Raw genomic sequence first — 25977 nt, 5'->3', positions numbered from 1 at the left:
TGTTAAACAATTTAGTTTTTTTAAATTTTGAAATGTTTGTTGACAATTCAATTTTGTTCTTTAATTGAAAATCTTGTTTAGTTTGTTTTATTTTGAATAATTTATTGTTTTCTTAATTTGAGAGGTAAAAAACTAAAATTCTCACACTTATATACTTGATCGGGAATGAGAAACTCAATAAATTGATTGACGTGATTTATTAGTTGATTGGTGCTTGTTTGGTTAACTCACTTCTGCTTTTCAAACAACATGCAAATTAAATTATTTATAATTAATTTCACTGAAACACAACTTGAGATCAATTAAAAATATCAATACTCAAAATTTGCTTACTTTTTATGCATTAAATGGTCTATGTTGAGCACTAGACAATCCACTGCATTGCATTTACTCATTCCATAACATTAACATTTATTTTGTTAAATGTTATAAATATATTTTTGAAATATTGAGTTCAAAATTTTAATATTAATATTTGTCTTATTTTTTAGTATGGACATGATTAGTCGATATTTTTTTAATTGAAACGGTATATGGTAGATAATTCTTTGCACATAAAGTTTCTAATTGTTTTTTTCCCCTTAGCGGATAACAAAATCTTATATTTATTTTTCAACACTTAATACTTCAATTTATACAATTTAAACTATGAGTCAAAGATTAAATATTTCGTGAATACATTTTGTAACTCCATATTCACACTATATTCACTATAAGTAAAAATTACCAACATAATAACTATCTCTCACACAAATCATATAAAAAAAAACGTTTTTATCTCACTTCAAATAACATATAAGAAATTATTCAATATCCAACATAACTAATATAAGTGAAATAAAATTTTAGAAATATAAATAAAACATTGATTTATAATCATTAAACATTAACTTTTTGAAATAAACTTAAATAAGTAAAACATGTTAATAAAACAAAGGAATGTTACTTGAAGAACAATATATGTTTTGTTTTGAAGATATTTTTCAGTACTTTAATCTTTTGAGTTCCATATCATTAAAATAATAAGTCATTTCCATCTCAATAGTTAAATTTCTCTCGATCCAACGACTCATAACAAATGGCGCCAAAAAACTCTGTCATTAATACACGTCACGTAATGCGTTCACTGCTAACGTCATGTCCAATTTAAGGAAAACCTAACTGTCACAATGGTCTTGGACAAAGACTCTTCAAATTAAATATCCTTGAGCCTGGGGAAGTGTACCGATAGGGTTCGTACGACCGAGACCATGAGTCGGCAAGCTGACCGACACCATAAGACTATTACTACTAAGCAGGATTAATGAGACTAATCAACGATCAAACACTAGGTAATGCGTTCCTAAGCATGACCCAACTCCCTAATTCGACCCAATAACAAAGGGCCCATAAAAAAATAAAAATAACACAAATTTTAAGAATAAGGTACGTCATCATACAATATTAATAATGTTGGGTATACTTACTTGAGCGTCGGAGTACTTTCTGCAGGTAGCATCCAAGTCTGGACTTTGGAAGGACGAGAAGTAAAGCAACGAAAGGAGAGTGAGGAGCCCACTTTAAGAGGAAGGTAGGAAGACTTGACGACTGACCGAGAAGTACTTCAATCGTTCTCTTGGTTCCAACCTCATTTGAGAACAATCACTTAAATACATTTTATTTAAATAATATATACAAGTATCAACATTTTAAAAATAGATTGGATTAGCCTAAAAAATATTAATTTTTTTTCCAAACCACCTATACTATGAAAATTTCAAAACCAAGTTCAAAACATAACTAATAAATGAAATCTCAGAGAATAATTTACTACTAGATTTGTCCTCAATGTATAATTATCCATTTTGCCTATCATAAATTTAAAATATATGTATATAACAATTTTATATAAATTTACTTGCCTTAACTTATTATTGAATTCTTCATTCAATTTGTATTTCTATACAAGTGCAGCTATCCTTTTAATAATTTCAAAACATAAATAAACAGTTCAATCCACATATTCTTGTTAATAGTTTAAGAACATGAAAAACTTCACACTTAAAATTTCAACTTTTCAACAAATCATAAATTCTTTACCAAATATCATAAACATGTAATTTAAAACTACAATACTTTCTTATGTTAATTTAAAATCACAAAATGATAGAGGGGAGATGGTCTTAACAAGCTTTAGTGAATAGAATAAAATTAGAAGAAAAAAAGTGAAAAATAAGAGAATAATAATTGTCTTTTTGTGAATAAAGAACTTTTAATTACTATTGACACCCCTTTTATCTTACAAATCACGGCCTTCCTTTTTATTTGTTTTTTCTGCCCCAATCTAACAAGTCAAAAAACAAAGTCTTACTTTTTTAATATCCCTACTACCCATAATATTATTCTCACCCTCTAATAAAATATTTCACTAGCACACATTTCTCATATTCACTTTCAAATACAAAATTAAATGTTAAAATTTAAACATATATTACATTTAATTATGACTTTGTAATTATTTCATTCGCACAATTATTTTAAGGCAAACAAATAAATTCTTATAGTCCTTATCAATTAAATGACTACTCTGGTTTTAAAAACATTTAATTTCATTTTGATAAATTTAACAATCATTTTCTTAGGGTGGGATTTTAGTTGCAATTAGGTAACAAGATACAAGTGATAATTTACTTTAATATATTATGTAGATCAAAATTCTTTATAACTTTAATAGTTCTTAGAAATTAAAAGGTTTATTATTTGAAAGAGAGAACTTCTTAAACTTACATGCATTGTGTCAGAAGTTGATTAGCCATAAAATTAAGGTGTAAATTTTTATATTTTTTCACTAAAAACTTTTTGAAAGAGACTTGTGTTGATCAAAATTCATGGTCAACATTTTTTTTTATTCCACAAGAATATTGTTTTTTTATAAGCATCATTGATGTTATATGGTACAAAGATTACTGGTAAGAAAACATAGTACATATTGTTGGTAAGAAATAATAAGAATAAATTTAGAAAACCTAATTTAAAAAATAGGTAGTGGTAACGATTATATTCATGGACAATTTTTTTTTAAAAGGAATCGTGGACAATATTTCAACATTAAATTCCTCACCAATCACCATTTTTGTACAAAGGATGAAAAGGTTTAATTATTAAGGTGGAAAAAAAGTAATTAAATAATTTAAACTAATTAAATTCTATGTAGAATTAGTAAATTTAAACTAAAAGTAAATCTTATAGTTTAAGATACATACTAATCAAATCAAGTACAAAGCAATTAACTTCACATGTGATAGATGTACATGTTAGAGGTCATTCATGAAAATGACATTACCAAATTTGTTTTTTTCTCCCCCAACCAATTTTGAACTTATTTGAGAGTTGTCCAACACTCAATTATTATGTTTACCTTATTAATATATGATCAATAATTTATATTCAAATATTAAAATTTATAGTTCTATAATTTTGTAGAGAAAAATATAAAATTTATCATTTCAAGACACATATAGTATCAAAGTGATAATTCTCCTACTGTTTTTTTTTATATTGTTTTATCAATGTTATTTTTCATTATTATTGAAGGACTAAATTTTTTTAAAATTAATTTTATTGTCAGTTATTATTATAAAAAAAATTATTATATAAAAAATAATTTTAAAAAAGAAATAATTCATTATTATATTAAATAATTATTATTTAATTGATATTTAATTTAGTTAATATAATAATAAATTATTTTTAATTTTTAAAATTAATTTTTATTTAATAATTTTTTTATAATATATCCTTTCGTACAACTAAATTCATATCTATTTTAATATTCTATGACTTTTTTATGTGAATTTATTAAGTTAGTTATCGTGTGTAATTATTTTGATATGTGATTTTAACAATAATACTGTAAAAATGTGTTTCTTAATTTTTTAAGTTGTACTAATTATTTAGGATGTAATATTTTATTTTATTCAATGTTTGTATTTAATGGCATTGCAATGAATTTTATAAAAAAAAATGAACAAATTCATTAGATCATGTTGAAATTTTATCTGGTGGAAGAACAAATTCTGAAAAAAATATAGAAAATTAACACATTTGATAACCAGAAAATAATTCGATAAAAAAGTTTTAGAATATTAAAGTTTTATAACACATTAGATCACTTCATAATTGATAGTTTGTGTTTGATTGATAGTTTGTGTTTAATGCGTTTGGTTTTGTGAATTTTAATATGGAGAAAAATAATATTTTAAAAAGTACATTTAGAACATCTTTGATTTTGTGGAATTAATATAGAAAGAAATAATATTTTAAAAATATATAAATGATCATAGTTTATAATATTTAAAATTTAAGAAGTAATGTCATTTTTAATAAAAAAATACTATGTAAACAACATATTTTTAGTGTTTTTATATTACAAAGATAGTTGGGAGATGACTTAAACAATCATGATAAGGATATGTTATAAAAGAATCCAAATAGGAATTAAAATACAAATACATATATCTGTTTATAATCTCTTTTTTTTTTTCTCTCTGGAAAAAAGGGCTTTTAATGCATATGTAACATGCATAGAAAAAACAACGAACTCTTTCAATAATAGTTTTTTAGTTACCATGTTTTAGAACATTGAGAAAAGATTTTATCTTATTTGGAGTTTAAACCAAAGTTGATGGTTGAGTGTTTTGGAAGATAGTTAAGATTTGCACAATGCACATGAGAATAAACTCTAGTTACATTATAGGAGATTTTGTTATAGGTTCAATATTGTTGAAAAACTTGAAGATTAAAATTATTTTAAATATATTATATATTAAGACTTTTCATAATGAGTTTGAATACTTCTATTAGTCTCATTTATTCTATTTTTTAAAATAAAAATAAATAGTTATAACACACATGTGAGATTAAAGTCTCATAATCCTAATAGAAAACTTTAGCTATGCCTTAAACTAGTTTAATAAAAATACTTTTAAATTAACAAAATGTTCAACCATTACCAGAAAAAATTAAATTATTTTTAAAAGTAAAATAATATTTATTTCAAATTAAATTTGAATTAGGTACTAATGCTTCACAACATTTAAACTACATAACATTTATGGTAGAATCTATTTTTTTTAAATGTGTAGAATGAAATTATAATTTTTAAAAAATGATGAGAAAATTAGAAATAAAAATTAACAAGAAGAAAGAAAAAAAAGAAAAATGTGACCGGTTTCACATTAAACCTAATCAACACAATTCAATTAATTTGAATAAACTCATATAGTATTTAAAAAAATATATGGTGGTTGAATCCTATTTCAAAAGCATTCAGTTCATAATGGACTAAATTGGATCTCTCCCAGTCTTCAATTGATCTGCATGCATACATTGATTTATATGTGATAAATGTTAACAGGTGTTTCAAGGATTTAATTAATAATAAAAAAAATCATTAAAATACAAAATAAATGCAACCATTCTTATATAATTTTTAATTCAACATTTTTGTTTTAACCAATAAATGTCATAAAGAAACCAAATAATAAGATCTTTTATAATTTCCTTAAAGATCTTGCTAATCTGTATGTCAAAGACACAAGCTAAAAATTATAAAAGAGTTTTTTCACAAATTTATAAGAATACATATATGCTAAACATTAACAAAAAAAAAATAAAAAAAATCTATATATATATATATATGTTTTTATTCTTAAAGAATAAAATTATAAAAAAGTAATACTAAATGCGGTTAAAAAGATATACCTTTCTATAAAATCTCTCAAATGTCCTGCAGTTCTTTTTGGGATGAGAGGGATCCTAATCCGAGAAAAATAAAGCAGAGTTTTTTTAAGAATTATTCGTGGATTTCACGTTTTCAATGTAGCCGAGAGAGGTAGTTGTCGTCACAGCTGGCAATGTCAAGAATCTCTCACTCCCACCTTAGCTCTCAACTCCCAAGAACCCTACATTTATTGTCCCAAGGCACCCCACACCAAAACCTTCATCGCTACCCAATCCCATGACTCCACGTGTCACTCAGTTTTTTTTTATCAAGGCCACCATCAAGAATGCACAAATATCTTATCTTCCCCTGAAGAAACACCACCGTGAAAAAAAAAAATTTTACCTGGGACAACTCCGAAACTCGTCAAAAATTACTGTGTCACTGCCACGAAGTTGCCAATGATTGGGAGTAGAAATATACTGGTTTGAGATTTGGGTTAAAACTATGCAACCCATAAGAAATTAGTACTAATAAATAAACGCAAAAGCTAAGAACAAAAACGCATAGATAGATAGTAGTGCTTATCACCATTCAATTCATCTATCCATCGTCTCTGTCTCTGCACTTCTGAAAGTGAAGGTAAAGACAACACAACAAACAGAAACACAGATCTAGATGAAAGAGCAAAAGGGGTGCATTTTCTTTCACTGAATTGGATTCCTAGAATCGCCAGTGGAGCCAACTAAGGCTCTGAGATGCACCATACATCATTCGGGGTCGTGCTCTTAGGTGGGGAAATTCAGTGGGAGAAGGAGCGATAAATCCTCATTCAAATATATACAACTTACAACACTATTATCATTTCAATTTATCTGTGATTTCCATTCTGCCCCCATTTGCTTGCATTGTTCACAACAGGGTAATGCACTGCCTCTTAAATCTAAAACATCATTTTGTTTTTCAAAATCCAACCATTTCAAACTGTAACCTGAACACCCTAATTTGTATGGTTTTTTGTCTCCTAAATTATTACCATTAGTAATAAATCTTCCGCTCAAAGTTCAAACATTTCATGGTGTTAACTTTTATTGTGTTCTTTTTTGAATTGATGTGGCTCAGGGTGATGGCTGTGATGGAGAAGACAGGGACGACGGTGCCGGTGCCGGAGGCTGAGGTGTGGTCAGTGACGTGCTACTGCTGCGGGCTGACGGAGGAGTGCACAGCGCGTTACATTAACGGTGTGAAGGAGAGGTATCAGGGTCGTTGGATTTGTGGGCTGTGTACTGAGGCAGTGAAAGAAGAGGGTTTGAAGTTGAAAGATGTTGATGTTAGCACGGATGAAGCACTGAAGCGCCACATGAAGTTCAGATCTTTCGCTTCTAGTCCTCCCAACAAACCCACCCACGACCTGATTCACGCAATGAAACACCTTCTTTTTCGATCTTTGGATTCTCCCAGAAAGGATTCTTTGACCTTTTCGCCACTAGCTAGTTCCCGCACATGTTTTTCACCCGGATCCTCCAAGGGAGAATCGCAAGAGATAATTACCACTGAGTAGTAACTGATCACTTGGTGCATGCAGGGGCAAAGTTTATTTATTTCGGTTAATTTAGTGATGTTTAATTTGTACTTCTCTCTCCCCTTGTTGCTTAGGTTGAATAATTGGCTTGTTTTGTTTCTGTTTTGTGACATTTTGGACTGAATGGATGATTTGGCAGGGGTCTTCCTCCTTCCTTGACTTCAGTCTAAATGCCATGAATTCCCCTTCTTTGTTTGTGTCTATACTTGACCCAACCTAGACCAAGTATGACATTTTTTTAATGTTTAAACATGTTGCACAATGAGTGTGGACAATGACTGGGGTTTCTCCTTTTCACTTTTATTAAATGTTTATGCAACTTTTGTAATGTTTTTTCGTGTGCTCTGAAGGTCAGATTGACAAAAGCCGATAGCAGCAAGCTACCATTTTTAGCTTTAGTTTCAAAACAGTTATGTATGCATCATCTTACAACTATTCTAATCTCTTGAGTATCAACCATTTAAAGATGTCAGTTAGAATATACAATTCTTTAGTGGCTGTTCTGTGACAACAGATCAATGTTTTACTAAATGCAAAAGATTCATCAGACGAACAAAAATAATGTAATGTTTTTTATAACTTCTGTTCCCAAATCAATGTCACATTTCTACTTGCTAGATTTGGTGAGGCATGAGAAATATCTTGAGTGTCAGGGACTCAGGTGAGCTTTGCTGGTATGGTTTATTCCATGGAAATGAGAAATGCAGTTTTTTTTATTATTATTAGGGAATGGAATATGGGGTCCTTGTGCACAATGAGTTTTCAGAAAGAACATTTACTTCTTAGGCCCACTAGTTGTACAAGTTGGAAAGTGCTAGAAATTGCTGACAAGGATAATCAAACGTTAAAACCGTGCAATCTTATCTCTATTCTGCTAGGTACCCTTCTTCTGTTCCTGTTTGTGCACAAGGTAGAATTCAGAAATTGAGTGGGATGATTCCAAATATATCTTTTGTAGTGTTTTTGGCATTGGCAAACCCATTTGTTTTGTTTTGTTATTCTTCTGCTGCAGAGTAATGGTTTGCTTTGCTAGAGGATATGTGCACCAACTAATGATGTAATTCATTAAGAAAAAAAAATTATGATTTAAAAATTATTCTAATAATAATGATTTTTTAAAATTGTATACATTTTAAGATTTTTTTCCTTAAATAATGTAAACATATGTGTAAAACAAAATAAATTACAACAATACTATTTTTGTAAGTTAAATATTAGGTGTGTATGAATAAAAATGAAAAGAGGAGAATAGGTGATGATTTTGAATTCTTTACACTGTAAACTACCAAATTAACAAATAATATTTATTGATTAACAAAATTGTGCATATCATATCATTTTTATTTTGGATACTAACAAAAAAATAATAATATTTCACTTAAATTATTCATTTGATTAAATAAGTTTTCTAATTCAACAATAAATCATGGTAAATTAATCAAAATTAATTTAGAGTTATTAATCGAGTTAGAGAACTAACAATACATTTTACTTGGAAATAAAAACATTTTAATCTTTTAAAATATTAAACATTTTACTTGCATAAAGAATAAAATCTGCAATTTAACTGAAGGATGTATTACAAATCAAACTTCTAAATAAGCTGTCATAATAAACTTTCAAAACAAGATAGTTTTTGTTATCATTTAAAATAAGATACCATTGTACTAAGAGTACTAATAAAAGGTAGGAAATGATAAATGAAATCTCTAAAATAATTTTATTATTGTGCTCCAAAAATTAAATTATTTTTCATCTCCACTAAAATTCCTTTAATCTTTAAGGGTAAACATAAGAAAATAGGATATTTTAAACTCTTGTGTTTTTTCTTCTGCGTAAATCTTTTAATACAATACAAATGAGTGGTGATACTCTGACATTTGACACTATACACAGTAAAATACACTCACTTTACATATTAATTAAATATTATTTTAATTAAATATTTTTTAATTAAAAATATTATTATGTTATTATAATTGAATGTCAAGATATGTTATTGAGTGTTTGAGTGTCAATCAAAACTTTTCCAATACAAATTGTTTGCCAGATTCTCAAATCTGAGTTGTTTGATTCACCAACTGTACTACCATTTGCTTCATTTGAAATTCCATTAACTAGTTTTTATAAGAAGTACAAGTTTGTTTTATTTTATTTATTTACTACCAATTAGTTAATTTGAAATTCCAGAAATAACCTTGGAACATGGAACACGGAACACAACGGCTAGTCAAGTGAAAATTGTCAACCATAGTATAAGGAACTTAATTAATTAATATTCATAAATCATAAAAATTAATTATTATACATATTTATGTTAAATATATTTATGTCTAGTGAAATTTGTCAACCTTGAGATGATTGTATAAGGAACTTAATTAATAAAATCATAAATATTAAATTTAGTATACATATTTATGTTAAATACATTCATTCTGAGTTTTTTTATTTATAAATATATATTGTTTCAATTGATTGTTAGACTACATATTCTTGAAGTGTTTTATAAATAATTATTTTAAATAAAAATAAATTTAAACTGAAATTGTAATTTTTTAAAAAAAAAAGAGAAAATAAAAAAAAAAACTACCTAGGATTGAAGAAAACATTTTGACAGGTAGGTAAAGATGATAAGAAAAAACAAGACAGCTATTGAGGGTATTTTGGGAATGGGAAGAGTTGTCACAATATCTTTGCAAAGAAGAAAGGGTAAAAGGCAAGTAGCTGCTTTGCATTGCGTGAATAATTGTTGTTGTTCTTGTTGTTCATACATATAGTTTTTTACAAACCCTTGAAATACAAAGTTGACCGGCGAAGATGATGCACATGACCTTTTACTGGAGCCGGAAGGTCAATCTCCTGATCGATTCATGGAAGACCGTCGATTGGACCGACTATCTCCTCACCCTCCTTGCATGCCTCGTTGTTTCCGCTTTCTACCAGTTTATTGAGAATCGCCGTATTCGCCTCAAGCTCATCGGTGCCGGAAAGTCCTTTCCGGCGGAGATCGAGACCCCTCTCTTGCGGCGGAAGCTCACCGGAAACGGCGCCAAGTTGGGCGTGAAGGTCGCTGGAGCGTTTCTCTTTGGGCTGAGCTCCGCGATCGGGTATTTGTTGATGTTGTCGGTTATGTCCTTCAATGGAGGGGTCTTCCTGGCCATCGTCGTGGGTCTCGCTGTTGGTTACTTCTTCTTCAGGAACGAGGGCGAAGATTCCCTTATCATTGACACTTCTTGCGCCTGTGCTTAATTCCAATTTCCTCTGCTGAAAATCGTACTTGTTGTTTATTATTCTCTCTTTTAATTTAGCCCAATTGCTTATGGGATGTGTAATTTCGTGTATGGAAATGTAATTAATTGTAATTGTGATAATCAATATGGTACAATGGGAAGTGGGAACCCTTGATTGATTCTAAAGTTTAATTTATTTTGTGGCAGTTCGTGAGAAAATTGATTTCTTGAGTTTTTGTTGTGATTATGTAATTTTTGGTAGTGTTGAAACTGAAAGGAAAAGAATTAGATGGACAAGGTTGAAAAATGGGTTACTTAATTCCGAATAGTTTTTGTCAGGTTCCTTTCTTCTGTTGGTAAAAGCTTAAAAATAGGCAGAAGATTCGTTTGCATAAGTGGATATGTGGCTATTGCAGTAGCCTTAACTTTAGGTGGCTGTTTTGTTTATGGATTCAGAGATCATATCCCTTACAAATAACAACACTAAAGCACAAGCTAAAACACCTTGGTTTGAATATCTTCTGGTGGGCCAAGAACTTCCAGTGTCAGCGTAAAACACTGGTTGAAACCCTACACGGCAACATCTTCCAGACACAATCTGGATGGCGTTCAGTCCTTGCTAAAAGAAAGATACTATGAGAATTAGAAAAGACCACGTTACAAAATTAGTTGACAAAGATTTTGAAAACAATTGGATCTAAACAAAATCTGTTTTTCATTCTTAACGCGTCAACAGATATGTATGAAGGTGTCGACTAAACAACTGTCAATGTGTCATCCATCTTTTGATCTGCTCGCATGTTTGCTCCATTCCATTGCGTGTTTGATAAAAGGGAAGGTTCAACGTTGAGCATTTCTTTAATTTAAAAACAATACTTCTTTTATATTATTGTGTTTTTTCTCTTCAGAGACATCTTTTTTTGTCATAACATTGTGCAACAAACAGTAGTAATGCCTGAACAAATACATAGACGCCCCCATTAAATACTTGTTGCATCCATTCAAATCTTGAGCATCAGTGTCAGCGTTTCTGATAACTTTGTGTATTATTCACATTTCATTTCACCTCAAACAAACAACATACACTTGTTTGTTACGTTAAAGCTCTCTATTTCTGACAAAAATCAGACGCTACTACTTAATTACTTACACTTAGTTTCTTTGTAGGCCATGCCTTAACAAGTAAAAATGGCAAAAACAAGATTGTCATTAACTGTTCCTTCATTTGTTTTGCTATCTGCTATATTTTATCTACGTTGCTGATGAGTTGTTGTTACCACAGAAAAAGGACTCCTTCATGCCCTTTGACAGTAGCATCTCATTGGCTACTTTCACTCACCGCTACATACACAAATGGTCCTCTGATTACATCGTCAAAATCCTGAACAGACTCTAATATCTTAACCACATCACCCATAGTTGGCCTTGGATAGGGGTGGTGGCTCAAACATTTATAGGTCAATGCAGCAACCTTCAAAGCCCCTTTCGTAGGAAACTGCCCTTCCAATCTAGAGTCTATTATATGGTGCAGCTTTCTTTGGTCCCTCAAAAGAGGCCTTGCCCATTCCACAAGGCTTCGTTCTCTGTTGGGTCGGCACTTATCCACTACTCTTCTTCCTGTAAGCAATTCCAACAAAACCACTCCATAGCTATAGACATCACTCTTGGTGGAAAGGTGACCTGGGGTCAGGCAATGATGAATTAATCATGTGATCTTGAAAAGCAATACAAAAATCATTGAGTTCGAAAGATCTTTGAACCTTAGAGATTAATCAAGTGACCACAAAACACAAAGTTAATCTTATCTACACCTGACATAATGTACTCAGGAGCAGCATAGCCTCGGGTTCCCATTATGCATGTTGTGGTTAGATGTGTGTCTTCCCCTTCAGGACCATCTTTTGCTAACCCAAGATCAGATAATTTAGCTGTGTAATCCTGGATTTTGTAAAGATAAAATAAAGAATCATGTATACTGTAAAAACTTCTTTGTTGCATATAGGAACATGATGTAGGCCACTAGAAGATATCTTGTCATCCTTCAGAAAAGATATTGTACATACCGAGTCTAGTAAGATATTTGAAGTTTTGAAATCTCTGTATATTACAGGTTTATCTGCTTCATGAAGGAAGGCCAGACCCTTAGCAGCACCTAATGCAATCTTCATCCTGGTTGACCATGGCAAGGCAGCAGAGTACCCTGCTAGAATTAGAACAAAACTTAGGCTTAGTTTATACTTTATGATATTGGCAAGAACTTTATTTCCAAATTTTCATGTGTGATATTCTTCTGAATATATATTCCCTATAATCATGCGAATTCTCATAAAAAAGTAGAACTTAATTAACTACATGTGCTTTATTATAATAATAATAATAATGATACAAAAAAACATATTATCCAAAATGTTTAGTAATCAGGCTATCTTGATGGTAAAATTTGATTGGACCGATTTAATAGTACCACTTAATCAATCAGAATACTTACACAGAAAATAACCCAGTGACTGTCTACTGGATTTCACTCCTTCCTTTATGGGGGAAAAGAAAGAGAAAAACAGGTGGAATAAAGAAAAACATCATTACATACTTCTGAATAGTTGATTCTCCAAGCTGCCTCTGGCCATGTATTCATACACAAGAAGCCTGTGCTCCTCCTCACAACAGTAGCCAATTAACTTAACAAGATGTGGATGCCTCAGCTGTCCAAGAAATATAATCTCCGCCTATAAAGAAAACATGTACCAAGCTAGTATCAGATATTCTTCAACCATGTTTCATTAGCTAGATTTTATTCATTGGACTGGTATTTTTAAATTGGATTATGACTATATAAGAATGGGTTGAGGCCAAAAATACAAAAAGAAACTAACCAACCACTCTCTGTGACCTTGGAAGCCATCCAAGTTCAGTTGTTTCACAGCTACAGACTGAGCCTTCAAATCAGGTCTAAGTTTGTTATCAACAAAACCTTTGTACACAGGTCCGAACCCTCCTTCACCAAGAAGATTACTCCATGAGAAATTATGTGTTGCTTCCCTTAGCTCCTCTAGGGTGAATGTGTAAAGCTTTGGGCCAACCAGTGAAATTGAAAGATCTTCAATGGCCTGAGGGGAGCTAGGAATGCTTATATCAGAGAGGCATAATCTTTGGAAAGAACCTTGTTTCAAAACCTGTTTCTCTGATTCCTGTAAGGAACATTGAGTCTTGTAACAGTTTAAGATCAACACAATAGATTTCCATGTAATCTTTTTAGAACTCATTTAGAAAAACCAATATGAGTGTATGTATGTGCAAAACTATGAACAAAACCACTCTCTTTGCTCTTAATTCTAGGGAATTATAAAGGCAACATAGAAAATGGCTTAATTGATGATACTCAAAAAATAAAGAAGGTGAGAAGTTTATAGCACATACATTCTCCCAAGTCCTAACTACCCATAGAGAAAAAAAAACCCTTAGAAAGATTCCTTGACTTCTAGACCTCTTCCTGAATTGGGATGCCATATTCCCACTTGGCAGAGTTATACTACATGCATGAATGGTTTTTATTTTATTTGTTATTACAATTGTTGTCCTATGTTCAATTAATTAGATGTCAAGAAACTCGACTGCCTATTGACTTCAGCAACACTTCCCCAACCCCTTACAAACATGTATACAATCTCTATTTTGTCGTTTTATCCATTTAATCATACACTTCTTTTTGTATAGCTGTTGATGAACATTCCTGTGAAGGTCCAACAATATGACATAATTTGCCAGGTGCAAAGCCAACAATTCCATCTTATCGAATCTTTTAGTGCACATTGGACGGTTTTCTTTGTTTATTGAATTGATATATTTCCCAGTTTCTGGTAGGTCACACTTTTCTCTGTTGTTGTTAAGATGTCAACTTCAAACATGGCAGCCCGACAATCAGACTCTCCTTTGAAATTTTTAATGTGATAATCAAGGACAGCTTCCAGAACAAGGATACTAAGAATTTGGTATTCATATAATCCTAATAAATCCATCAAATACATCTGCTACTTGGTCTAGGCCTCAGTTTCTTTTCTACGAGGAAAAACTTCAAAAGGGTTGAGATATTTTAAAATTGTCGAAAGGGAAATATACCAAAAGAAAAACAAAAGGATAGGTAGTTTTCACAAAGGTCAAAGAGAAAGGGTGAACCAATCAATCTAACCATTAACCACTTCCATCCCTTTTGGAAAATATGCCAAAACTCTACACAAGTTATTAGGCTAATCGTTGTATCATTCTTTGACAATTGAATTGCCCTTTCCGAGTGCTTAAAGACCGTAAATTTGACCAAAATAAGAAAAGGGAAGAAGTTAAGTTTTGTACTTGTGTTCAGTAGGAAAAATATATTAGCTTCAAAAACACTCAAGTGAGCAGCCAGAGTTCTGGTACATGTTAACTTCAGATATTGAACATTGATCACATTATAGTAAGGGCACATCAGAATTGTTTCACACAAAAATTATGAAAAGGGTGCGAACAATCAGAGTTCCTTGGAAAATAAAATTTAAGTGGGATATTTGATGGCTTCAGATGAAAAAGAAAACACTGAAAAATGTGACTTTAGAGTAACAAAACAAGAATTTATTGTGTCAGTATCCAATATGTTTTTCTTTTGCAAACCAGAAATATCTTAGTTTTCTTATAAAACAAAAAGAATAGTGTTGATATATTCACGGTATGGAAAATTGGCAATGTAATTTCTAATAAATGTTAAATTTCATGTATTGATTTTGAATACCTATTATAGTAGAATATTTATGTGGTATTTTCTCTGATTTTACACGTATGATGCATGTCTGATTCGAGTGTTTCATAGTTTTCTGGCAACAAGTGTAAGAGAAGAGTTAAGTTTCATGATTGGAACAGGAATATGAGATGACAGTCTAAAATCAATATTGGTTTCTGTCTCTCTACCAGAGCAATTTGAAATTTATCATTTTTCCAATGGTGGGTTAAGAATTAAGGGATACAAAGTTCCAGATGAAAAGGGTAGTTAGCTATACTTGAGAATTGGATTGTCTTTGTAGATGTACCATGTCCCTTCAAGGAACCCCTCCCATGACTAAACTGTGAGGTTATTAGATCCTGAGATGGAAAAAACTGAGGAGAAGCGGAGAGAGGAAGATAAAGGTAAAATAGTCATTTAGTACCCATGAGGGGGTGTAGGTTGTAAAGGCCTTATAAATTATATGGGCTCCTATGATCTATTTATTAATGCAAACTACAGGTACAATTCGACTGATTCTTCCTCCACTTTTATACTTTTTGTGGCTCCTGCACTTCCATATTTTTTTTTCATCGTCATAAATTTTTGTATTTCAAAAATATTTTATTTTTAATATTTTGGATTATGTAATTCGAAAGTTTTTTGTAATTAGTTTCTAATTATGTAATCCATAAGTCTTTTGTGATTAGTTTCTGAATTATATAATCCAAAAATCTTTTCTATACATGAGATTAGTTTTTAGATTATGTAATTATGTTTGATTAACTTTTATATTACATAATTTGAAAGTCTTTTTTGGATTGAGATATTTAACATAATTATTTACAATAAAGATGTTTTGAATAAAATAATTAAACTAAAATAAAATACACAAAAATATCACTTGTGGATCTTATATGGACAATCCTTTCACGTCTATATAGGAGAATTTCAAAGCATTCCGTGTGAATATCCAAGCCTTACTTTGTGTTTGTTTAAAGTCGTATAAGTTATATAAAATTGTTATATTCTCATGGAAACATTTGTAATGTAACATTTTTATTAATTAAAAAGAACAATTTATAAATTACACATATAATACAAAAACTTTCATTGTTTGTTCACAAAAAAATACATAAACTTTTATAAATAAAATCATTTTATTTCACTTTCCCTCAGTATAATCAAAAACAGTTTCACTTTCTCACTTAAATTCATCGATTTTCATCTTTTTTGAATTCATCTTCAAATCCAAATAAAGTCATAAAGTAATTAATAGTAACGTGACATTAATCCTATCAAATATACCATAAAAGCACTTAAAAGCAGATGAGAAAGCAAGGCAGTCCGTCTCGCATTTGTTCCATCCTGGATAATGAACGCGGACTAGATTTTTTTGTACCGCCCTGCATAATGGTTAGTTTGCATTTGATTTTTTTTTAAGGAATTCAATGAAAATGTTTTTTTATCTTTTTGTTTTTGAAAAATTGTTAAATTGAATTTATATATTTGCTATTATCAAACATCAATATTTTTTTCTTTAATTTCAAACATAGTCAAACATCAATAATTCAATTAAGATAAAAATTAAATATTAATACTCTTCCATTTCAAAAACATTAAGAATAACTAATTCAAAAACATTAAACATAAACACCACTACAATTAACATTAATTCAAAAACATTAATATATTTTTTTTTCAGTCAAAGTTATCACTGTGAAGTCCAATCCAAGTCAACACAAAAACTTTTTTTTTACGAGCTAGCAGGTCAGTCCATCCCACCCTGCTGTTGGCCCTGCGGACTGCGAGTTATGCAGGACAGACTGAAACGGGTGAACAGGTTGAAAGACTGTACTCGCTTCACACTTTCATCCCGCTTTATCACCCCTACTTATATATGTGTAGCTTTTTTTTTTCCAAAAAAACATTCAAATTAAAAAAACAGTACCTACAACTGTGAGTTTTTGGGTTGATGGAAATTAAACGTGAAGTGACAACTTACTCGTTTGCAAGTCTTTAGTGCCAGTATATTAAAGTAATAGAAATGACTTCAAACTGCTCATTCTTCCTCTTCATCAACTCCTCTTCTTTTTATTCCTTTTTCTCTTCAATTTTTTCTTCACGTTTCTTTCTCTTATTCCTTTTCATCTTCTTCAACCTTCACTGAAACATACTGGATAAATCCCTAAAACTTATAGCACTCATATGTAATAGAATGATTTGACATATAAGAAGCATAAACTTAATGTTTTTTAAATAATTAAAATTAACACATTACAATGTTTGTAAATAACTACCGAGATTAATTTAATAGTAGAAAAGAAATAGCACTAGTTTGTAATTTAAAAAAATTCAGGGTAAAACAAAATTTCCTCTTATAATAAATGCGCGCATCACCATTTTAAGGAGCTATGAAGTTCGGTGTTTGGTGAGGAAGTTTCTGGATTATGCAATAACTTTTTTTTTTTGTCAAATATTCACTCATCTTCTAATCAACAACTTATTAATTATAATATTTAATACTTTTTTACTATAAAATTATGGATCTAGTTAATTATAATATTTAATATTTTTTACTATAAAATTATGGGTCTAGGTTGATTAGAGATTATCAAAGTAAACTTGACTTTTAGTTTTATTGACTTATTCTTGAGATTAAGAGCTTGTAGCATCATGGAAGGAACCTTTGTGTATAAAGGGATCGCCAACCAATATTCATATTTAAAGACATTAATGTCTTATCAGCGTAAATCAAGAGATCTTGTATATCATTCTTAAATAGAAGATAACATCATTTATTACTAAATTAAGTTAATAATAAAATCAGATACAAAGAAAATGGATAACACTATCCTATATAAAAGAAAGAAAATAACTCACATAACACACAACACAAAAAGTACTTTCAACTCATATTTTATCATTTATCCACTATATTTTTATGTTCTTGATGACTTAAACGTTTTCTCTAGAAATTCTTATTTTTTTGGAATCAATTAATGAAGTTTACAAAGATAAAATTTGGTAACATCTTAAAGTTTATCCGATTGAATGATTTAAGTTTGAGATTTGTCGGAAAGAGTTACTTTCTTCCCTCACTTTCCATTAAAAAAAGAAATCAATGAGTTGAGAATTCATCTTTTATTTATTCCACACTGAAGATTTTCTCTGTATCAGTATAGTTAGTTGAAGAATAGGATGGTACATGCATATCAAACATACTGTTATATTATTATTTAATATAATCAAGAAAGTAGTTTGCAATAAAGAAAGGCAACAAATTGTTTTAGTCAATGCGAGCAAGAATATATACGCGTCCCATCTTTCAACTTTTCTTCTCCACAGTTAAAAATAACTTCATAACTCATTTGTTTTCTTCTCTGAACCCAACTATCTTTACCGTCTCATAATTAATAAGCTGAGTCACACTCATACACCCACCAGCAAAAAGAAAAATATAAAAGGAAAAAGCACAGCACATTCTCACTCTGCGTGATCCCATTAATAAATAAATAAATAAATAAATACTAAGTTTTATTTGTAATATCCAACCACAAGGTACCAGTTGTGTTAAAGATGCTTCCCTCATTTCTAAGCCCCGTCTCCGCCTTCGGCCTCTACCTCCGACGCTGCTTCACGGGCGCCGGCCTCTCATCGTACACGGTGGACGTCGATCACGAAACCACGGTTCATTTTTGGGCCCCCACCAATCGGAAGGCCCAAAAGCCTTCCGTGGTTCTGATCCACGGATTTGGGCCTGCGGCCATATGGCAGTGGCGCCAACAGGTCCAATTCTTAGCCCCTCACTTCAACGTGTACGTTCCGGACCTAATATTCTTCGGAGGGTCGAGCAGCAAATCGAGCGAAAGGAGCGAAACGTTTCAGGCAGCGTCGGTGGGGAAGCTTCTAGATAAATTGAAGGTGGAGAAGTTCCAGGTGGTGGGAACGAGCTATGGAGGCATGGTGGCTTACAATTTGGCGAAGATGTTGGGGGAAGAGAGGGTTGAGAAAGTGGTGATTGCTAGCTCCGGTGTTAACATGAAAAGGAGCAACAATGTGGCGCTGGTGCAGAGGGCTGAATTGGACAAAATTGAGGACCTCTTGTTACCTGCCACACCGCAACAACTGCGAAAATTGATGTCGCTCTCCATCTACAACTCTCCGCAATTCCTCCCCCATTTTCTACTCAACGACTTCTTACACGTACCTTCTCTCTCTTCTTTCTTTCTGCCAATTTCTTCCACTTATTATGAAACATTGAGAAAGATTTTAAATTTAATTTAATTTCATAAAATCAGTTTATGATTTCATATTTGCACTCATTTATATACAATAATGAAATGTTTTAATTTTTAATCAATGTGAGATTGATATATTTATGGAGTGACATGATAAGTTCAACAAACATTATATGATAGACTCAAAATGATTTTGATACTGTAAAGTCATGGGCCAATCCAATTAATCATAACAGTCTGATCCAAGAAATCAATGACGGTACCCGCATAGTGTGGAATTAGCGAGGTGGGAGTTACAAAAATTTATAAAGGAATTAACTCAGAAAAAAAAAAGCTACAAAGAAGGAGCGGGAAGAAGTTTTCTACAAGAATGGGGACCAAAAATACCATATAATGAAATAGAATAGAGATAAAAAAAAAAGAAAAAAAAATACAAGAGCAGAAATATTTATTCAATTTTATTTTTCTTATTTATATCAAAAGTAAAAGGTCTAAATATATAAGTAATACATTCATTCTAATCTAATTAAATAGGGATGTAATGGAAAATAAAAGTTAATAAAGATTAAAAAAAATAAAAATAAACACTATACTACAGTTAAAAATTAGAAAAGGTAAAATTAATATTAACTTTCTTCTCTATCCATATTTTTGTTATGCTTTAAAACCAATCACTTATATGCTTTAAAACCAACATCACTGATCGATCACAGTACATCTCAATTCAATTCTTATGTTGATTAATTACAATAATTTTAAAATTATTTTTACGTCTTGTAGAAACTATACAGCGTGAATCGGAAGGAAAAAAAGGAGCTTCTGAGAGGGGTAACCATTGGAAAGGATGAAACTTCATCACTTTCACCTCTTGAACAAGTAAGCATGGTGTATATTGATATTGCTAGAGTTCACACTCACACACCTTCCCCAATATATTCGATTGTTACCGTCACTCATTTATATTACTCACACTCAGGAGGTTCTCATTGTCTGGGGGGAACAAGACCAAATATTTCCCGTGCAAATGGCCCGCGAACTGAAAGAGTATCAATTCTTTGCTTCTTTTACTTCATTTTTTTCTTCTTCTTCTTCTTCCATGATCCAAATTCAACTCACATCTATTAGATGCTTTTTAATTTTCATTCATAGTAAATCAAATATTAAAGTAGACACTTCTCTTGAATGATGAACTGGTGTCGGATACTCATATTGGACACCAACACTTGTATGACATTTATAGGACACGTATCCATAAAGTGTTCAATTAAAAAAAATATTTATTGAATTTCTGAAAATTTTATTACTCAAACTTATGGTATAAATTTTTATTATAATTATAAAAATAAGAAACAAATCTTTTTAAATCAATTTTGAAAAACATATTTGTACGTGTGTCTGTGTCGTATATGTGTGTTAAATAGTGAATTGTTAAAAAATAGTAAATTGTTAAAATGGTGAGGACTGTCAAATAGTAAATTTACTCTCTCTGAAGTGTGTTCTTTTAATTAATATATTGCAGGATAATCAGTAAGAAGGCTCGATTGGAATTGATTAAGGAGGCATCCCATGTGCCTCAAATGGAGAAGCCAAGAGAATTCAACAATATTCTCCTTAATTTTTTGGGAGGCCATTCTTGAGTAATTTTTTCATCAGCGTTGTAAAATACGTTAAACCCATGCTTTGTCTGCATCAATTTTAATAATTAATTACAACGCTATGTTTTTCAGTCCTATTAGACCTACTATTTAATTAAAATATATAAACTAGTATTAAGTTTTATTTTTAACACTGTGTTTGTATTATTAACTAAAATTCATTGAAAGCGTTAATTTTTTCATGCTGTGTCATCTAGTCATAAATTATTATTATTACGCATGATAAATTGATTGATTTTTAAAATAATTTCTTTAAAAAATCATTGAGACAACTTTTAAGTGGCTAATATTTTAATACATTTGTCTTAACCAAAAATTAATATTTGTACAAACTCATACTACTCTGAGTGTTATGCATTTATTTATTCACTTCATGGCTTGACTACAGTCTTAGTAAATGCGTCCACTAAACAGTCATTCGTGTTAATGAATCATAAATTTAGGCGTTGGGAGAAAAAGCTTCCATGGTCGAAATAAACTCTTGAGTTATATATGTTGTCTGGTTTTACTTAATTTTTCTTTCTTTTTGTTTTGTGTTAATATTTGTAGATGTTAGCAGATTGCAAACTTTATAATGATATCTACAATTAAAATTAAGAAAATAGTATTTATAAAAAAAAGGAATAAAAAAGTATCGTACTCATGAGAAAACTAAAATAATAATAATAATAATAATTTTTATTTATTTCATAACATAAACATGCTTTTCTTAAGAGGAGTTATATATATTAGAAATTTTACCAATGGTTGATTGACTTTTTAGCATAAAGTGACGTGTTTGGGATTATGTTTCCCTTCACGAAATTTCAAAATTTTAATTGTGAAAAAATATGAGTTATTTTTTTTATAAAGCTTCACATTAGATATTATTATCTATTAGATATCTCAAGTAAAAATAATCATATATTATAAAAATAATTATTAAAAAATTACAATAAAACTAGAGAAAAAAATATGACTAATTCGTATTTCAGATATTTTAGTTTTTTTAAAAGAAGAGAAAGTCCTTTTCACTTTCAAAATTTATTATTTTCACATAGAAAAAAGTTGCACAACTCAATTTAAATTGCAATTTGTTAATTTAATTTGACTTATTATGGTATGTCCATATTCTATTTTGATATTTTTTTTCTTTCAATAATTAAAAGTTGATATTAATAAAGAGGGTTAATAACAAACAATTTTTTAAGTTAGAAAAACTATTATTAAGATAATGTGTCATGCATGGAACTAAAAGAAAAAATAAAATAAAAAATTCAAAACCGGACTCCTTTTATATTATACTGCCGAAGCAAAAAAGTTAACGAAATCAACACTGTATTACTTTTCATCTTATCTCACTTTTCATGTAGGAAAAGCAATAATTACGCCCACATTCATCTTAATTTAGGGTGAATAATTACCCTTCACAAAGAAACTAAATGAAAGTTTGCGGTTTTATATTAATTCATGCAACTCTTAAAAAAGTGGGTTCATGAGTTAATATTATATACAATCTCTGATCAAACAAACTCCTGATCGAACAAACTCCTCATGCGAGAATGATTCGAAAGGTAATATGATAAGGTAATAAACATTAGTTAATTAGTTACTTTTAAAAAATAGATTTTAAGTCTAATTCAATTACTTATATAAGTTTAAGTTTTTCAACAATAAATATGAAAGAAAAAATGAGAATAAAATGAATAATAAAATAAAACGAAGAAAAACTAAGTTATATGAGAGGTTAGGTTTTTCAACAATAAATATGAAAGAAAAAATGAGAATAAAATGAATAATAAAATAAAACGAAGAAAAACTAAGTTATATGAGAGGTTAAGAAGAGAAGAATGTCCTAAGATGAAGGGGAGCCATTGCAGAAGCAATATAAATGGGAACGAAGCTTGCATCTCCCACGAGGGAGGGAGCAACCAAATTCATCAACATGCCTTCGTCATTCAACTTCGTCTGGATGTACAGCAGGTACATCCGACGCTGCTTCACGGGGGCTGGTCTCTGGTCGCAGGCCCTCGCCCTCGACGATCAGACCACCATGCACTTTTGGGGCCCAAGAAACAGGACGCCCCACAAGCCCTCTCTCGTTCTCATCCACGGCTTCGGCCCCGTCGCCACCTGGCAGTGGCGCAGACAAGTCCGCTCCCTCGCCCCACACTTCAACGTTTACATTCCCGACCTCATCTTCTTCGGAGGCTCCAGCACCACTTCCACCGAGAGGAGCGAGGTCTTTCAGGCCAAGTCGGTTGGGAAGCTTCTAGATAAGTTGGAGGTGGTGAAGTTGCACGTGGTCGGCACCAGCTACGGCGGCTTGGTGGCTTACAATCTGGCCAAGATGTTGGGGGAAGGGAGGGTCATGAAAGTCGTGATTGCCAGCTCCGGCGTTAACATGACGGCGAGTAGCAACCAAGCCATCGTCCGAACTTCTCAATTGGACAGCATAGAAGACCTCATGTTGCCTTCTTCCCCCCACCACCTCCGCAAGTTGATGTCCCTCTCCATCTACAAGCCTCCCCATATCGTCCCTGATTTTGTCCTCAATGCCTTCATCCATGTATCTCTCTCTCTCTTCATTCTCATCTTTCTACACCTTTCCTTCCTTCATTTTCCTTTTATTCTTTCTAGGAACTGTACGGAGATAACAAGGAGAAAAAACTGGAGATTCTAAAAGGAATCACTGTCGGCAGGGAAGAAACTTCCAACGTTTCACCTCTTCAACAGGCAACCACACTTTTCGTTTTCATTCCGTTAGCTCTTTCATTATCGTTTTTCAGTTTCTACACACAGAATGAATTGTTATAGTGTGGGTGATTGATGATGGAAATATGATGTTCAGGAAGTTCTGTTGTTGTGGGGGGAACAAGACCGGATATTTCCGGTGCAATTGGCCCATGAACTGAGAGAGTATGTTAAATCTCTGTAACTGTATATGCTTTTGTTTTTTCACAGACGTTCCATGGAAGAGAAACTGATGTGTGCTGTGATTAACGTGTTGCAGGGTGATAGCTAAAGATGTGAAATTAGAATTGATAAAGGATGCAGCCCATGTGCCTCAGATGGAAAAGCCAGAAGAATTCAACGGCATTATCATAAGTTTTCTACGGGGGAGTCATTGAGTACATTTTTAGCACTGTTAAGTGCAATTTTTTCTCCCGTTCTTCTTTTTTAGTCCATTTTATGATGATTATTCTTCACAAAAATTAAGATTAGTTGTGTCTTGTTTTGTTGATAAGAATATCATAGACCACACCGAGTTGGTAGGAGAGATGATTAGAATCCGAGGAACATAATGTAAATTTGTAATATAAGTTTGTAAGAAAACAAAAGTAGAGTTTGATTCACATGATGATCTGTATTAATCAATAAATACTGTGCTGGTGTATATATAACGTATTGGAAGATTTTAAAGAATTTTTAAGTTATAAGATATTTAACTACTTGAATTCAAATTCTTTTATTTCAAAATTTTGTTTTAAGATAAAGTAAATTATACAATATAATTGAAAAATTAAATAATAGAGAGACAAAACAGTGCAAGAGAAGAGAGAAGAAGAAGGGTTTAAGAAAAAAAAAGGGAGAATGAGGGTTGGACAGAAATAAAGAGAAGAGAAAGATCTATTTAGATTACATTATCTAAAAGGTAGTGAAATTTAGGTTTATTTTTTTCTATCATAGAATTTTTATTTTAATATTTTGCATGTGGATCCAAGTTAAAAAGATTAATGTCTTACTCTAGATCTATAATGATATGATGGATTTTTTAATCCAGTTGCGACTTGCTTTGAACAAGTTAAGACTTTATTAGAATAAGACTTTTAATAAAAAATATTTTCTTGGTAGTTTATTAGAATAAGTTAAAGAATTTTCATATCATGAAGAACACATTGATTTAAAGGTAAGGAAAAATATTTTATTTTACTTAATTTGAGTAAAAGTCCATAGATAATTGAGAATGTTTGTTATTCAATTTGGTTAATGTGTAATTATTTTAGTGTGAATTTTTTAAAATATTTATTTATTTATTTCTGAAGTTAAATATTTAATTTGAGTAGAGTTGAAGAATTTCAATAAATTGTAGCAGAAGAAGTTTATTTTGAGTTGAAATTAAAGTCTAAAAAGTTTATTTTGAGTTGAAATTGAAGTTAAAGATATTTGTTTTGAAAAGAGTTACTTGAGTTTCAATGGTTACAATTATGAGTTTATCCTCACATTATATTTAAGGAGTGACATTTATTATTGGAATAATGATAAATTCATACCAGTTTGGTTCACTTGATATTTATATAAATTATTATTTTATTATAATATAATATTTTATTTTAGAAAATATTTGTAAAGTAATTATTTTTTTATTTTAGAATGTGAAACAAATTTTATTCTCACTACTCTATTATAGAAACTCATTGTTCAAATGTTTATGTAGATGTTCAACGATGGTTCTTGGACCATAAAGGTTCAAGTGGTGGTAATTTAAGCAAGACAAAAAGTGTAAGCCTTCTTCTTCCCGCACCCACGTTTTTCTTCCTGCACCCCATATTTTTAAATCCCGAACTGACCTCACCTTTTATTTAAAATTGAAATCTGGAAGTGTGCTACGGATTCATCAATCCAGAATGATTTTTTTTAATTATGAATTTTTAAATTACTTGAATTACAAATTGGTGGATCTATAATGATTTTTTAATTACGGATGTTCTGCATTTTATTTACTCATCATTCATCAAAGATCATTCATCAAAGAGACAACCCATATATTATAATACCAATTATTCATCAATCTACCACATTTTCCTATTTCTTTTCTAACCAGTTCCTCAACTGGTTTTTCCTCCTTATGCTGCAAGA

At 30.7% G+C, this 25977-nt stretch overlaps 4 protein-coding genes and 1 long non-coding RNA gene across 6 annotated transcripts; 4 read left to right on the top strand and 1 right to left on the bottom strand.

Moving 5' to 3' along the window:
* The first annotated feature begins 6200 nt into the window (after window positions 1-6200).
* LOC137821895 (uncharacterized) lies at window positions 6201-7611 on the top strand. The gene is made up of 2 exons (XR_011082889.1): window positions 6201-6623; window positions 6824-7611. It is a non-coding gene; the product is annotated as an uncharacterized lncRNA (long non-coding RNA).
* Window positions 7612-10100: 2489 nt separating this feature from the next.
* On the top strand, window positions 10101-10532 carry LOC137822238 (copper transporter 5.1). Its single transcript, XM_068627134.1, has one exon. It carries the CDS (start codon window positions 10101-10103, stop codon window positions 10530-10532), a length of 432 nt encoding a protein of 143 aa, XP_068483235.1.
* A 989-nt stretch (window positions 10533-11521) lies between these two features.
* On the bottom strand, window positions 11522-14273 carry LOC137820340 (serine/threonine-protein kinase RIPK-like). Of its 2 annotated transcripts, none has more exons than XM_068624377.1 (5): window positions 13387-14273; window positions 13104-13239; window positions 12577-12713; window positions 12325-12451; window positions 11522-12193 (listed from the first exon to the last, which is right to left on the bottom strand). In XM_068624377.1, the coding sequence occupies exons 1-5, from the start codon at window positions 13774-13776 to the stop codon at window positions 11832-11834; spliced, it is 1152 nt and encodes a 383-aa protein (XP_068480478.1). In that variant the 5' UTR covers window positions 13777-14273; the 3' UTR covers window positions 11522-11831. The 2 variants fall into 2 exon arrangements, with proteins under 2 accessions (XP_068480478.1, XP_068480477.1); XM_068624376.1 differs by having other exon boundaries at window positions 12577-12716; window positions 13387-13913.
* A 4462-nt stretch (window positions 14274-18735) lies between these two features.
* Window positions 18736-21213, top strand: LOC137820343 (uncharacterized). Its single transcript, XM_068624379.1, has 4 exons — window positions 18736-19448; window positions 20264-20359; window positions 20460-20527; window positions 21003-21213. Exons 1-4 carry the CDS (start codon window positions 18822-18824, stop codon window positions 21118-21120), a joined length of 909 nt encoding a protein of 302 aa, XP_068480480.1. The 5' UTR covers window positions 18736-18821; the 3' UTR covers window positions 21121-21213.
* A 1769-nt stretch (window positions 21214-22982) lies between these two features.
* On the top strand, window positions 22983-24469 carry LOC137820342 (uncharacterized). The gene is made up of 4 exons (XM_068624378.1): window positions 22983-23686; window positions 23758-23853; window positions 23969-24036; window positions 24131-24469. Exons 1-4 carry the CDS (start codon window positions 23009-23011, stop codon window positions 24246-24248), a joined length of 960 nt encoding a protein of 319 aa, XP_068480479.1. The 5' UTR covers window positions 22983-23008; the 3' UTR covers window positions 24249-24469.
* The last annotated feature ends 1508 nt before the right edge of the window (window positions 24470-25977 follow it).

Source organism: Phaseolus vulgaris, chromosome 9 (assembly GCF_000499845.2).
Source record: "Phaseolus vulgaris cultivar G19833 chromosome 9, P. vulgaris v2.0, whole genome shotgun sequence".
Taxonomy (NCBI): domain Eukaryota; kingdom Viridiplantae; phylum Streptophyta; class Magnoliopsida; order Fabales; family Fabaceae; genus Phaseolus; species Phaseolus vulgaris.
This window is presented reverse-complemented; position numbering and strand designations above follow the sequence as displayed.

What these genes read in the sequence shown, in the direction of transcription:
- LOC137822238 (XM_068627134.1), top strand. Translation starts at nt 10,101, where the DNA reads ATGATGCACATGACCTTTTACTGGAGCCGGAAGGTCAATCTCCTGATC.
- LOC137820340 (XM_068624376.1), bottom strand. Translation starts at nt 13,776, where the DNA reads ATGAGTTCTAAAAAGATTACATGGAAATCTATTGTGTTGATCTTAAAC. An exon ending in AAGGTCACAGAGAGTGGTTG is followed by an intron (nt 13,240 to 13,386) that starts GTTAGTTTCTTT and finishes TTTTCTTTATAG; the next exon opens with GCGGAGATTATATTTCTTGG. An exon ending in CAAATATCTTACTAGACTCG is followed by an intron (nt 12,452 to 12,576) that starts GTATGTACAATA and finishes TACAAAATCCAG; the next exon opens with GATTACACAGCTAAATTATC.
- LOC137820343 (XM_068624379.1), top strand. Translation starts at nt 18,822, where the DNA reads ATGCTTCCCTCATTTCTAAGCCCCGTCTCCGCCTTCGGCCTCTACCTC. An exon ending in TACTCAACGACTTCTTACAC is followed by an intron (nt 19,449 to 20,263) that starts GTACCTTCTCTC and finishes TACGTCTTGTAG; the next exon opens with AAACTATACAGCGTGAATCG. An exon ending in ATGGCCCGCGAACTGAAAGA is followed by an intron (nt 20,528 to 21,002) that starts GTATCAATTCTT and finishes AATATATTGCAG; the next exon opens with GATAATCAGTAAGAAGGCTC.
- LOC137820342 (XM_068624378.1), top strand. Translation starts at nt 23,009, where the DNA reads ATGGGAACGAAGCTTGCATCTCCCACGAGGGAGGGAGCAACCAAATTC. An exon ending in TCCTCAATGCCTTCATCCAT is followed by an intron (nt 23,687 to 23,757) that starts GTATCTCTCTCT and finishes TATTCTTTCTAG; the next exon opens with GAACTGTACGGAGATAACAA. An exon ending in TTGGCCCATGAACTGAGAGA is followed by an intron (nt 24,037 to 24,130) that starts GTATGTTAAATC and finishes AACGTGTTGCAG; the next exon opens with GGTGATAGCTAAAGATGTGA.